Genomic DNA, 15,690 nt, shown 5'->3' with positions numbered 1-15,690 from the left:
AAGAAAGACCTCTTTCTTAATATGTAAATAACTTAAAGTAATAAATGTCTTCCAAAAAGTGAGTGTGACTTTTCCTTATAGAACATGTATTACTCTCACAATCAGTCATTAGATAATAATTCTGCTTTTTTGTAAGAGGCTAATAGCTAGCTGTTTTACTAGAAGATTTTCAAGGCCTTGGTATTCTTCATCACTTGGAACAGTGCTTTATATGGAGACTCCCCCCAAAAGTATTGAAAGATAAAGATATTGAAAAAGTAAAGATACTCTTGGTATCTTTAGGTGATTTTTATAACCCTTTCTAGTTCTGTGATGTTAAAGAAGTTATCTTAGCTTTGTCTGCACATTATCTTTAATTTCTGTAACCTAATTGTGTTTGGGTGATAATCTTTAAGCTTCAAGAGCACATATGTACCATCATCTTGAGGCTTAAATGTTCGTTGTTTTACTTGAACTATGCCTTTGTCTGTTTTTAAATTTTTTGGTAACATATTTATATCCGAAAATACACAGACAGTATACTTCCCATAAGTGGAACATTTAAATACCTTTTAGTATGTAGTCAGATTCTTAGCTTTTAATACATTGATGGTGTTTTTTCAGCCAAATATTTCACCATTTGGACCATTTCTTATAACTGTCAAAGACTACAGAATAAACGTAATTCTGTGTCTTCTTAATTTGATGATTGAGCTTACAGATACTATATTTGAATTGTTTGATAATTTGTAAATGATTTTCTAAGTTTTCTAGTGTGCAATAAAAATCTGTACAGTGCCTTAGTTGCCATTGAATTTGATTCCACTATCATGTATTATGGTAGACTCTATTGTTGCCTAATTTAGTAATAATTTTATCATAGCAGCTTAACATCTCTTATAATTTTAATTGTTATCAAGAAAAATGACATCATTTAATTTGACTGAATGCACAAGTATGGATGAATGACAAATTAATAATTTATCACCTTTGTATAATACTGAAGCATAAAGTATTAGAAGGATTGATGGCACAAAAGGTTAACAAATTTTAGCAGCTTTCATTAGCTTTACATCATCATATGTTTGTCGTGCTGACTGAAACAGGCTTTGTAGGAGATCTCAGTCTAGGGAACTAATTACTTGTGCCGATTGCCTCACTGATGAATAGACCCTCATTGTATCATTCCCCTGAAGACGAGGAGCAGCCAGTGATTCACGACTGCATCCTGGCTGATATTTGATAATAATTTTAACAGATAAATGTAGGTAGGCAGGATGATGAAGTGCCTATCCAAGCTCCATGACTATCACAGCCATGCACAGAGCCATCTGTGTACTGCCTTTCTCCATCTACCTAAGAAGAATTTTATCTTACAAACTGAGATCAAACTCGAACAACTGTTGTTTTTGGCTTGTGTCTATATTTTGTGTATTTACTATCTATTTGCAGATGATATCCTAGTATTGTTTTCTAGTTAAGATATATACAGCATTATAATGAACACTACAAAGTAAAAAGCTTTTTATTTTTCCTTTGTGAGGACTGTAATTCTTACACATTTTTATATGCTGTTTTGATTGCATAATGTCCTCGTCTCATCATGCATGACCTAAACCAACAAAGGAAATACTTGATGGACTCATTGCTCCTTCAGCACTCTTAGAAAAGACCAAGGAATTCCTATTGTTTTAAATTTTTTTCTTTGAATAGTGCACTGTTTGCTTGCTGTGCTTTTATAACCCGAGAGATGTGTTTAATTGAATAAAATACTGATTTGCAAACCTATTTTGAAATTTTAAAGCCTAGTGTCTTTTAAACATGAAAATCAAGCCAGCTTTTCCTTTAGGTATTTTGAGAGTATCAGTGGATCAAGATTACTGATTTGTTGAAGCTTACAGGTAAAATTTTACAGGTTCATGAAACATACTAAGATATTGTTATGTATTAGTCACTTCTGAAGTTATTATTTTGAATAGATTTTATTTTAAAACTTGCAGGTTTTAATTCTGTTTATCTTCAGTGTATAAGTATCTTCTCCTGAGATTATTTTGTATTTGAGCTGCAAAAGCCTCATGTTGGTATTTTTCTTATATTTTCCAGTATACTAGCATGATTAGCTAACAGGAGAGAAATTTGACATTTATATGTTGCCATATAAAAGATCTCTATGTAACTGGAGAAAATATCAGAGAACTTGAATTTTTAAAAAAATACATTTTCAAAAGTATGCTTTCTGTATAGCAATTATTGCACATCATATAGCATGTAGTTTTTAATTAAATGTAAAAACAGTCTTCATAAAACAGAAATCTAATCTGATTTGCTTGAAAATAGATTGCTGTTTCACTCTACAGGAATGGTTTATTTAAAAACAGTAAATGGAAAAGAAATGCATTTTCTTGTGTTGTTCTAAGCCTCAGGGGCTAAATGTAATGAATATTTTAAGAGATTATTTTAATTAAATTCCTGCACATCTAAACAGAGTAATATTTTATTATCACATACATAACCATGTAACTGAGATATTCATTAAAGTTAACACTTTCTGGACCAAGAATTCATGGTATGATTTACTGACCTTGTGCAAAAAGGCACAAATTAGGAAGAAAAATGAAGGGGGACAGACTTTGATTAATATAGGTAATGCTATACCATATTTATAATAGCCTTTTCCCTATTCTGGTTTATAAATGCAGCCACAGAGAAAGGTGCCCTGCTGAGGCTGAAATGAGGCTGAAATCAGAGCACATGCCACCAGAGTGTGGGGAAACTGATCACACTGTCAGCAATTCATTTCAAAATGATGTATTTAGTGCTCATTTCACCTTCCAAGAAAAGGAAAAGGAGTTCCTTAGACTAGAAGGTGATACTGTTATTTTCAAGGACATACCTAAGTTAAAGATTGCAGAAAGGGGAGTGTGATATGGAGGGAGAATTAAGAGGAAGGAGAGCAGGGGCGAAAAGGCAGAGCAAACAAGGGGAGCTTTATGCAGAAATGCAGTGCTACCACGCTGTTTGATAATTGCTAACATATGTGGCTTCTCTGTTTCATTGTAGTCGTCCTCGCGAGTTCTGGCGCCTTGACTACTGGGAAGATGACTTGCGGCGCCGGCGACGATTTGTGCGTAACCCTCTAGGATCGACACATCCTGAAGCGACACTAAAAACAGCCGTGGAACATGGTCAGTGTATAAACCACTCCTTTCCAATAGCAGCAGGTACAGCACTTGGCAGTGAACAGCGTAACTGCATTATTACAAGGCAGTGTAAAATGGTCCAATACCACATTTAGTTACCCCTAAAAAGGGAAGTTAATTTTTTCAGTAGTATAGGGTCCTATGAAATGATAGTATAATAGTACTTATTATATTTTATATATAAAACATCCTTAATATAGACCTTTTGTTAGATTCCAGTACTATTTTTATATATTTGTCCTCTTAAGCAACACATTCAGCTTTGAGTAAATTAATCCCGAAGTCTGCTTTAAATCCATGAGTAAATTAATCCTGAAGTCTGCCTTAAATCCCTGAGTATTAGACAGACAGCATTTACAAACCAAATAGGTTTCTAGGTTCTCTTGTGTGTACACAGCTTTCCCCCTCAACATGGTATTTTTAGCATGAGATTATGAAGTGGAGAAGATGGTAATAAATGTACAAGTGCCTGGATACTTTCTGAACCTTGATTTGTAGGTGATTGTGATTGATGGTTCCCGGAAAAAGAGAATAGACATTATTTTCATATGTTTCTATTCTGCATCATCTTGTTATCAGAGCTTAACAAAACATTTCCCATATGACTATGATTCATCTTAGGTAGAAGTCTGATAAGCAGATTGCAAAAACTGAAAGGATCTTTTGGAATTAATAATATACAGTGTTTGATCATAGCATTACATTTAATATTTTATTATTTGGAATGCCAGTATATTTAAACATTGAGGAAGAAATGCCCTTCCACATTTTCAAATTGTTTTGGTTTTATAAAATTAGTTATTTTTCATAAGATAAACAGTTTTTTCCCTGTCCTTTTTAGGGTACTAGTTTAATTTGAGCAACAATGGTAAAATGGTAATACTTGGTATATTAAACAAATGTTAAATTAGAGTCAATAAGGATTTAAAGTTTTTAAACTTTTTTTAACTGACATAAAAATTATATAATTGATAAATTCTGGTGATATTTTGGTGCATGTAAAGCTATTACAAATTTAGATTAAAAATCTGTAATCTTAGGTTTGGCCTCAGTCAGGCAGTTTAACCTCTTGCACTCAGCCTTAAGGAGTCATTTCTGAAGAAAATGTCCACAATATGTCATCAGATATACCACCAAATGTGACATCAGTCCTTTAAAATAAATGATCATACAGAGAATAGTCAATAACAAAGTTATCTAAAAGCAATAATAGTCTCAGGACCCTACCTCTTCAACTGCAGGAGGTGGTGGAGGGAAATATGATGTGGAATTAATTAGGCCACTTTGCTTTTAGGGTTCATATACTTTTATGTGGTGCTATAGATGTGAGGATTACATAGTTTTTCTTTCTTTTCTTTTTGTTCTTTGTTTAATGATACATCAACTTATTTGCAATTTTTACCCTAGGGCACTTGGATATTACCATATACACTTAAAAACTGAAATTTAATACCCATTTTTCTATCTTCTAAACTGTCACTTCACAGTGAGGTTTGAGTTCAGAGGCCTATGGCAATAAAAATGCATTTAGAAAAAATTTTCCTTTTATACCTGAAAAGGAAAGACTCCTGAAATCACAAGTAGAAATCTGTTAATACTTTATGCTGGGAGAAAGAGCATTATAACCAAATTTAAAATTTACGGTACAGGTATAATGCAGAATTTATTAATATACATCCTCATCAAAAATAGTACATTTAACCATTTTGAGGTATTATAGGCTTCTTAATTTTAATTTTATTGTTGAAGTATATGTTTCAAAATGTTTTATTTTAATGCTAAGCATCTGCAATAATGTTGAATTAAAAAACAATACTTTATTATTTAAAACTTTTTTGACTTGTTTAGCATATTTCACTCAAATTATCCTACAGAATAAATAAAAGATTAATTCCTTTCAGTGTTATTTATCTGTATTTTTTGTGTATTTTGAAGTTGATAGAAGAAAAAGCACATTGGGTGATTCTATCTTGTTTAGTAATACATGAATTTTATAATGATCAGTATTTAAAACATGTGAAAGGATTAAAAGTAATAAATATAAATATATATTTTAAGAAACAAACCAAAGGTGTAAAAGATACTGCAGTATTCTTATAAGGAACTCATTTAATATAACTTTCTGAAAAATGATAAAATCCTAATTTCATTTTGAATATATATATGATTTTAAATAATATAATAGATTGTTCTGATGCTGAGCACATAGATTATACTGTGGTATTGTTTGATGTCAGCATAATTTATGCTAATACATTCTGTATGCAAAGAGATTGATTTTCAATATTAACTTAAGTTGCATTCAATTTTAATTTTGTGATAACTATAAAATTCCATCTTTACATTTTTAACGTGAAGAAAGCTATCGAAGTAAACTCAAAGAATAAAATATGCAAAGCAAAACAGTTGATATGATTTTATAAAGCAATTGAAATCATACTTTAACATGGATAAATTTTAGGGTTCAATGCTGAATATTTCAAATAGGGGTTTCTAGATGATATTGAGTTCTATATTGTTTTATGACTTCTCACTTTTATTTATAATTTATTTAATAAGACAAGACATTTTAAAAATGCAGAATCTCAGTACCATATGAACTGTATTACCATTATCAAAGGAAGACATCTAAATAGACGAGCCATTGGAGATTAGTTCTGTATTTTAGTGGTAAGAGCCATCTTTTTTATAGATTGATTTGATTTGAAGGAAGGCCTCTGGTGTAAAGGTGGCAGAGTAAATACCTGAAGAGTGATGTTCTCTGTTTGGGCGATCAATACCAGCCCCATGACTCTACTTCTGGCTACCTTCTAGTTAAAAACAAATTTTTTAATTCTGACAATTTAATTGCCCTTCCCAAGTTCACATTAACTTGCTTGGGGAAAAGAGCTTTAGGTAATTTTTCAAACAGAGACCCTCCAAAGTGGTTATTTATAAAAGTCATGTTGTAATGGGAGATTTCTTTAACTTTGCAGAAACTGAGATATATTTTTAAATTAAAATTAATACTTCTTCTTATGATTACTCTTTATGGAAATTAGCAGCAACAACTAGAGTTGGACACTTGATTCTTGAGGGCATTCCTTTCCATGTTATAGTTTTAAAATTTATTAGAAAGTCATCATGTTTCTAACGTGGTCCTAATGCACAACCCCAGTTTGGCAATTATTTATGATGAGAGCATTTCGGATCTAGACGGAAGCTGGGACCTAGAGTCTGGTCTCACTTTCTTCTTTACAGATAAGGAGAATGAGGTAACAACAGGGTCTATCATAATTCTTGGTAGGTAAAGGACTAAATCCCAGGTTGACAGAGGACTTGGCAGATTTTTGTATCAGTGTGCATTGCTCTCTTCTAAAATGCATTGTTAAATGTAATAGGAAATTTATATTCAAGTAAAGCCAAATTAAAAATATTTTAAATGATAGGTTGGTTTTAATTCATATACTACTGAAACATTGGAGCAATAGAATTACGTTAAATGCAAGGCATTTTTATTTTGTAGAGAAAGCACCTATTAATGGAAATAACTATATATGGGGAGGATTTAGCATAGTTTAAAAAGTATCTTGCAAGCATATGGAATGCTACAGGTTTCTAGGGATGACAAATCATGCATAGATCATAAATAAGGCTACTGTTTCATAATTTCAGTAATGCCGAATACTGTTGCTTTCCTTATAGAGTCAACATATACTAGATACTGTAGAATCTAGCACTGTTGAGGCACTAAATGCTTATTGGAACATGCACTTGGCTTTTTTTTTTTTTTAATTCGTATACATTTTCTTGAGTTGGAACCCTAAGAAAATACCATAAACTTTAGAGAGTATTTAATCAGTCATTTGTGAGATGCTTCTTCCATGTCCTTCTTCAGGACATAGTTAATGGTATGTGCTTCACTTCACTCCATGTGGATACTTATGTGTATTTTATGCATATTTGATGTAACTGTCTTATATTTGTTAATATAATTAAAAAAACAAGTGTCTTTTTTTTTTTGAGTAAGGGTCTTAGTGTGTAGTTTAGGCTGGCCTGGACTCACTCTGTAGCCCAGCCTGGTCTCAGGTTTGCAGTGATCCACCTCCTCAGCCTCTGAATGCTGGGATTACAGGTGTGTTTACCACACCCAGATAAAGTGTCTAATTCTTAATGTGCAAACTTCTTTTACTGTAATACAAGCTAGTTATGGTTTTTGTTAATTGGCTCAGTGGATGTTTGAAGGGGAATTTATGTATCATAAGAGACAGTTTACTGTGTTCTTTTATCTATTTTAATTTTGCTCATGTTCTATGTTTTGGATGGATAATCAGAGCTTATGCTAAAGAACATGAACTTTACATTTTGAGGACCAGCTCTTTGTCAGACCACTTACTTGCTCTTTGCTTTGGTAAATCAAAAGTCTTGTTTTAAAAACAACATTTTGGACAGATTTTTCCAAACTTATATGACAGTGCCATCTAATTATTAACTATGGAACAAAAATAAAAGATCACATAAAGTATAGGCAGTCTGTTAATAAGAATACAAACAATCATGAACAGCAATCATGTTCAGTAACAGTTTTATTACCAGAAACTGAGCTGAACTTTAAAACTGAACCAAAATCAGGTTTGAACTTCATTCAATTAAATTTTTACATTAGTGTAGATACCTTCACAGAAGATATTAAAATAGTTGATATTTGTTTAATGGTTGACTGAGTATAAAGCAAGTGAAAGTTAAAAATATACTTCTCTCCAGCACATATAAACATGGTAATTATCTTTTATTTTAAGCTTGGACAAATTTTATTCTATTTTGAGGGAAAAAAGTTCTTTAGCAGAAAGCTATTAGACCAGTGAGAATTGAACAACAGCGCATGTGGTGTGTATTAGAGTACTGTTGGTAATTTTACTGCTGCTAACTTAAAATCCTCAAGGGGGAGTTAATTACAGGAAAACCATTCTAAATATCAGTAAGCTGCATATTTTCTATGGCAAGAGTTTTTTTCTGTTGAGGTTGAGTAATTCCAGAATCTGAGTTTGTAAAAATAAGTAAGTAAATAAATAAAAGTGGATGTTTGTATGTGTACATGTATCTAGAGGACTTAAAATGTTTTCAAAACTATTTAGTTCAAAAGTTACTTATTTTACTGTGAGTCGGTGTGATGAGAACATATTTAAAAATTTTGAAGTCCATTTGGAAAGGATAACACATTATATTTTAATGGCTGTTTAAATGAATGTGCATTTATTTATAGATCTATTTTAAGTCATAGCATATTGCCACTGAGGACTCAGTTTTTGTAAATGTTTGCAGGACAAAGTGTTTTTCTTTTTCTTTTCAAGTGAGCATGGCGTACTTTAGGGTCTGTGTTGTGGGACATAGAGTGCTATATGAGCAAGGTACTCCGTGTGTTTCTTAGACACTTGTCATTCATTCCTCACGTTTCAGTGTAGAAACAAGTATTTTTTAGTTTTGTTCAGTATGACTCTTATTTAACCTTGTAAATTGCACTAAGAGAAACACAAGAATTACTAAAAAAATTAGTAAATTACATACATGTTGCCATTTGCAGTGCTTTTTGTTTTCCTGGCTTCCATATCAGGGCTAGATGGGAATGCAGTGTCTGACCCTACACTGCCTATTTTTGCAGGTTTCCTGCTTCCAGTGATTGTGAGTCTTGTTACTTTGGGCAACTTTTATAACTCCTCTGGACTTGTTTGTCTGAAAATGAGGAATTAAATTAGGAGGTTTCTGAGAATTAAATGAGTTAAATATGTGAAGTCTTGGGCATAGTAAGTGCTATAAATCGTTAGCCTTATTGTTAGTATTTATGTTTGAAGAAAGAACTACAAGTCAAGGGAGTGAAGAGAATTTAGTGTAACAACCCTGCACTAATCTAACTGGCAAGTGATAATTTATTATAATTTACTATATAAAAATCTAGATAATGGGCCTTTCATTTTGCATTTCTTGATGGCCAGTTTATCTTTAGTAGTGTTGATTATAAATTGGAAAAGTTATATTTGGGCTAATGCAGTGTTTCTCATTCTACAGAAGATGACTTAAGTATGAGCAATGATACATACATATAATGTTTACAGTATTACAAACAATTATGTCAAATATAGTGGTGTATTTCTAAAAATTAGTGGTTATTTGGTATATTTATTTTTTAAACCATTTTAATTTAGGTACATTAAATTTTCCTAATTTTAATGAGAGTCTCATGTTTGCACAACTGTGTTATATATATAGGTAAGAAAGAAAATAAGATTTTATTTACCTATAGGGTATATTTGAAGCCAGATATAAAGACCCAAAAGTGTCTATATTCTTTTTTAGTGCCACAGTATTATATATAAATGATATTCATGGCAAATTCACAATAAATATGAGGTAAAAGACTTTTACCTTTAACATCTATAATCACACTAGATGCTAAGTAGCTTTGTCCATCAGGTTAACTAGGTAACCAGTCCATGTGCAGGATAAATTATAGCGATAAATTTCCGTCATGTTACTGCAGACCTGCTGCTTTATCCCTTCTGGGGTTTGGGTTTGTGCGTGGGCAAAAGCTGCAGTGGAGTGAAAAGCCTCGCCATCTCATCTCCATATCAATAGCTGCAGCCTGGTGGATCAGGTGCTTCCCTCCTGGATCTCCCTAGCTGACAACCAGACTGTGGATTGTGTAGTGAAGATGCTAAACTTACCCGTATGTGGCACCATTAACAAAAAATACAGTTAGGAAATATATACACTTGAGCTTTCCTAAATTATAACCCGTATCTGCTTGCCCACTTTTCCTAAAGAGAAAGCTGCGTAAAGCCCTGGAGTTGCTCTGGCAGGCTATGGGGTTTTGAAGGCAGAGCTTCCCAGTGTTCCTGTGTTCTGCTTCCAGTGGCTCCTCTGCTCTCCCTTCTGTTTCATTGTTGGCTGCCCCTCCTGTCCTGGACCCAGTGCTGGATCTGAGTCAGAGCTGCTGCTCTCCATGGGCTGCACAGTCTGGCTGTGTGGGGCCCTTCTCCTAGAGGCCTTTCCTCCTGCTTCTTCTGTTACATTTGCCCCTGGAGTACCTTCGCCCTTTCCTTTAAACAAGCAGAGTTGGAAACACTGAGCTTCCACTTAGTTTCCACATTGCCCTGCTCTGGGATATTTGTATTGGGGCTAAAGGGGCGGAGGAGACATGTGTGAAAATGTGCCTGAGGACACTGGGAAAGAAGGAAGGAAGGGGGAGGAGAGGAGAGGGACTGCAGTAGCTTTATTAGTGTCAGATAGTGCTTGGGGCCTGGTCCTGTGTCCTCATTGGCTGTGACTGTCTCTTAACTCTGAGCCTTTTCACTTCTGGATTCTCCTCCAAAGCCACTCCCCATCCATTTTGAAATGTCTGTCAGTGTAATAATATTCAGTAGCATGAATTCTGTGGTGCTAAATCAGTGTTTCCAAAACCAGGTTCTGATATTTTCTACTAACGAATTTCAAAAACAAAAGTGTTCTTTTGCAACCCTCTCCTGCCCTAACTATAAGTAAATAAGTGGCTCAGTGAGCAGTGCAGGGGTCAGGTTTAATGGGATTAGGGCGCTTGTTCGGGGTAATGTTACACTAGCTCCGTGAAACAGGTTTGTCACAACGCCATGTGTGCCATCCCAGTCACTTTTGCGACTATGGGTGACTGTATAGAAGATGACCATCTCTGGCCGCCTGCCCTCACCTCAGCCCCTGCCCCTCTGCCTGAGCAGTCTTCCCAGTGCTGACTGACAGCTTTGTTCCCTTCTCGTTGCAGCTGCAGATGAAGATATCCTTGCTAAAGGAAAACAGTCCATCAAGAGCCAGCCTTTAGGAAATCAGAACTCAGAAAACGAGATCCTCCTGGAAGGCGATGATGACACTCTATCATCCGTGGATGAGAAAGATTTAGAGAATCTTGCTGGTAATTCAGTGGTTGTGCAGATATTTCAGGTGGCACTGGGACAATGAGCACCTAATTATTTATGTTTTCAGCTGTGACCACCATGACTACCAAGTCTACTTCCACAATTATATTAATTAGAGATTGTATTTGTTCTTCACAGAACCCCCCCCCCTTTTTCTATTGCTGCTTCTTTATTTCATTTGGTTCAGTCTTCTTACCTTCTTTTTTCTTTTATGTATAATTTTCAATGATGAAAGAAAATAGTTTCAGAGCAGCCATAACAAAATTGCTTTAGCCATCCTATGGGAGTGAGCAAATCTTTGTAAAATGAAGGCCATAAGTGAAATTCTGCCAGTTATTTTATAAATAAAGGTTGGAGGCAGATACACTATTTGCTTTGATATACAAGTCTAAGTGAGCATGCTGCATATATGTTTAACTCACTCAGAAAATCAATTGCAAGAATGCCAGGGCTTTTCTCAGGATTCACATATTTTGCGTGATGTAGGAATTTTGATCCCCACTCTGCAGATTTTCATCTTTACTTTCCTTATGGGAAAAATTCTCTTGCTTAGCCTGAAAATTTAGTCAGTCATTAAATGTCCCTCCTCTTTCCCCCTTTAATGCCTGTGACTGTTCCTGAAAGAGGAGAGTCTGAGGGGCTGTGATTTCTTTAGCTGAAAAGTAAAGTCTTCCATTTTGATGATTTTAAGAGAAAAGGCATTAGAAAGCTTTTTTATGGTGACATCTGCAACTTGTGCTATCATGCAACTTGATAATGAAAAGCAAAAGTAGAAGTGGGTTGTCTTCTCTGATGGTCATAAACCTCTATAAAATAAAATTCATTGGAATATAGAGTTAAGGAATTTGGAGTGGGTGTGGAAAGTAAGGTGGATATTGCTATTCTCAAGTCTTTTCCTTAACATCCACTTACCCATTTCTACCTTATTTTGCCTCTGTTCATGCTACTAGTAATACATTCATACAGTAATAGAGGTGAAAGGGGAGTTTAATTATATAATCTTGACAATGGCAATAGGATTAAGAAGTAATCCACACTAATAAAGTGATATGGGTTAGAAATGAAGTGGAAATTATCAGGGGTCTTCTGTAGGACCTAGGCTGCCCTGACTCCTGCAGCTGTCTGCTTACCCTATAATTGAATGTCTGAGAGTGATTGAAAAAATGTTATTTCTTCTCAGGATTACATGCTAATGTACAGAGGGCAAAAGGAGACAGCAAAAGAACACATAGCTGCTTATTTCATCCATTTATAGGGATGAGCTTTGGGAAATCATGGCTGTTCTGCAGCTATCTGCTGCCCATCTGCAAACACAATGTATTTGTACATTGGGAATAGAGGGCAAACCCCGCTCTGATCTCCGCAGAGCATCCTTTCTATTGTCCTACTGGCATACATTAAGATTGATGTGAGATTAAGGACCATCGCCCTTCTAACAGTCGATGGAAATGTCAATTCATCTGAATTTTGAAACACTTACTCACCCATTGATTACCTGCATAGGTGCACCTTGTTGAGGCACTATATTAATTGAGAACTACAAGTGCCAGTCTTCTCTTTGGCTCTTTTCTTCTTCTGTAACATTTGTACAGTGATTAACTGAATCATAAATCCCTTCTGTATGTGTTTGTATATTGTATAATTACTGCTTTGAGTGCTTTTACTTTTATCTTTAGTATACTCTATGCTGTTCTATTTGTGGTGAATCTTTTGTTTCTAGTAGCACTCTGATTTGTCTCTTTGATAAGCCCTGTGGAGATTTGATTATTCCAATAAAAATTCATTCACTTGGAAACCTACCCTCCAGCTGTTTACTCCCAGAGTCCCTGAACTACACTAATATTAGATTTGGAAGCCTTGAACAATATTTAACAGTGGAGAGGAAAGCTTAGAAAAAAAGAGGTATTTTTACCAACCTTTCATTGGATAAAATTATTATGGAAGAGGCTTTGTGTCAAAGTAACACAAAATCTTTGTCAGAGAATGTTTATCAAAGAATTCCCCACCTCACAAATAAGCTAGGAATTGTTTCACACTCAAGCCTCAGCCAGAGTCGAAGTTCACCTCTGGCCTTAGAAGCCTATAGAGGCTGCCTGGCTCTTGGTTATTATGCCATGTTGTTTGGTAGCTTGAGACTTGTGTGCTAAACAGAATGTGGATGCACTTATTTAGGGAGAGCTACCTTCTTAACCCAGAAAGGAGACCAAAGCCTTGCTTGCACAACCCTTGTAAACTAATCCCATCCTAGTTTACCAGTATCACCCGCCTATCATAAATCCTCTAGTGTGAGGACCCTGACTTTACATTTTCAAAATGGGATTTGAGGTGGGCAGAATATAGAAGTGTAGAAGGAATTAGCAGGTAATTTGGAATCAGAAGTGAGAATCTAAAAACTGAAGGAAATTTCTGGTCAAATATGATGTTTTGGAAAATGTGTCTCCAAAGACATAAGGCTTGTCTCTTTCTCCTGGCAGGTCCTGTGAGCCTGAGCACACCAGCGCAGCTCGTGGCCCCTTCTGTTGTAGTGAAGGGCACTCTTTCAGTCACCTCTTCTGAACTCTATTTTGAGGTAGATGAAGAGGATCCTAACTTCAAGAAAATGGATCCCAAGGTGAGAAAATGAGGAGGCGGCTTCATTTGTTTTTATTATGGGATGATGGGGCTGCTGTGAGGTAGGATTGGCACTGGTTAAAGTCTCACCGGCTTTATTTAAATTTCTTGGTGAATCACCTCTGCTTACATGAAAGGCAGTTACATGTTATAGCTTGTGATTCCTTTACCATCTAGGTAGATTACTGAAGTTCACTTAGATTAAAAAGCAATTTCTATTTAATTGCATTCAGTATTGGATCTTTGTTGGGGGGGGGACCTTAGAGAACATTGTCTATATTTTGCCTTGAAAGGTCTAGGGTGAATTAAGCTACAAAATTCAGCGAGATTGAGAGTAGAATTATTTTGTTTAGCCTTTATGTTTTCTGGATATAATACCAATATATCATTCTCCTTGCTTTGTTCCCATGACTTACTACTCTGTCCTGCATGCAGGCATGTTTTGCGTGTGTGTGATACCTCTGTTTCCTATTACCTGTAGTAGATTTTACAAGGCACTGAATAATTTCCTATTCTTAAATGGAAATGTAATTTCCCCTTTTAAATGTATTTTTGATTACTTTTCAGACCTTTGGAACTCGATTTTCACTAAGAAACATTTGTGTTTCTTAACAGTCATAAAGCCAAAATTACATTTCTTTGAGAATTTACTCTGGAACAGTTTCTTTAAAAATAAGCAAAACAACCTAAAGAAAAAGTAGTTTAAGAAATGGAATAATTTATTTTACTGGTTGTGTATATACACATATACACTTGTACTCACATGTTCTGTGTAGAAAGTTATTTGGTTTTGAAATTATATGTGGATTATTAAACTTCAATGATTTAGAATATTTCATTGATAAAACTGTTATAATACCATGTAAATACTTTACAAACAAGTCATTTTTTTTGTCTTGTGTACAATGCCAGTGCTTTGTTTTTATATCGTTGCCTGTATTCAGACAGATCTTCATAGACTCTGTGATTGGAAGGCCAGGAAGGAACTGATTCTTTTCAGCTAATCCAATGTAGAAAGAACTTTAATTCTGAGATTACATGACCTAGAAATTTTTTTCCTGCTTTGTTGTATGTCTGAAAATGTGTTTTAATTTTCTTAGACAAGAAAGGTTATGAAAATTACTGTCTGATTTCTGGTAGTTGGTAAATTTAAGAGAGGCTAAGATTTAATTTAGAATATTTGTTATGCTTTTGGAATACATGTGGCTTAAAGTCTAAAATGTAATTTAAAGGTGTCTAATGAATTGTTCTCAAAGTTAAAACCTTTGCCAATCTTTGGGATTAGGTTCTTTGAAGTTATTTGCTCTTTAGGGGAAGCTATAACTTTTATTTCTCTCTGATTTTATTCTGCAGCATCATTAAATTAATTTTCTCTGTTGCTTGTGAAAGATGGATTTTGTAGCTTAACCACAGAAATGGTTTTGTATAAGTGCATCCTACCTAATATTTTGTAAATAAAGGTCTTGCCAGTTCATATTTATAAAATTTTTTTCCAGCAATTATTGGAAGAATTTTTTATTTTGTATAAACATTGATATTTTAAGGTATTTTGTGAGTAACATTTTGCTGCTGCTGTGATCCCCCCCCCCCGCCATGCCTGCATTAAATAAGTAGGAAGAAGGATACTGAATTTGGATATTTTTAAACTTTCTTCATGTACTACTTGGAGAAAGTTCTGTTTCTAATGCTGTAAATACTTTCTTGATTGAAAGAATGATCATTTTAAGATAGCATTTTTATCTTTGAAATGAAATCCCCCATACCCCTTACATTATTTCAAGCAAGTATCTACTGCTTGCTTTGGAAATGTCTTAAAATTCAGACCACATTTTCCCTAAAGAATAAATTTGTTTTATTATTTTAAAAGATTAGTGAGTGTTCTGAATTAGTGAGTTTGTTTTATATCCACAGGAAAAGAGACCAGAAAAATACATTGAAAGGGTAGGGATGATTTCAGAACTGATAAGACCTAAGCTTTTACT

General features: G+C 34.4%; 1 protein-coding gene across 6 annotated transcripts in view; it reads left to right on the top strand.

The window, feature by feature from the left end:
• Lrba (LPS responsive beige-like anchor protein) overlaps positions 1-15,690 on the top strand; it is a 662,281-nt gene that overhangs the window by 373,379 nt on the left and 273,212 nt on the right. For all 6 annotated transcript variants that reach the window (XR_010039211.1, XR_010039212.1, XM_003476894.5 and 3 more), the window contains exons 38-40: positions 3,040-3,164; positions 10,948-11,094; positions 13,573-13,709. Coding sequence is in view for 4 of the 6 variants with exons in the window: in XM_003476894.5 (XP_003476942.2) it covers positions 3,040-3,164; positions 10,948-11,094; positions 13,573-13,709 (409 nt within the window). In the remaining 2 variants the exon portion in view is untranslated. The remainder of the gene's footprint in view (positions 1-3,039; positions 3,165-10,947; positions 11,095-13,572; positions 13,710-15,690) is intronic.

The sequence above is a fragment of the Cavia porcellus genome, unplaced genomic scaffold, assembly GCF_034190915.1.
Source record: "Cavia porcellus strain 051 isolate PalLab524CR breed Dunkin Hartley unplaced genomic scaffold, mCavPor4.1 scaffold_14, whole genome shotgun sequence".
NCBI classification, from domain to species: Eukaryota; Metazoa; Chordata; class Mammalia; order Rodentia; family Caviidae; genus Cavia; species Cavia porcellus.
The sequence above is the reverse complement of the archived record's forward strand: the minus strand, read 5'-3'. Positions and strand labels throughout refer to the sequence as shown.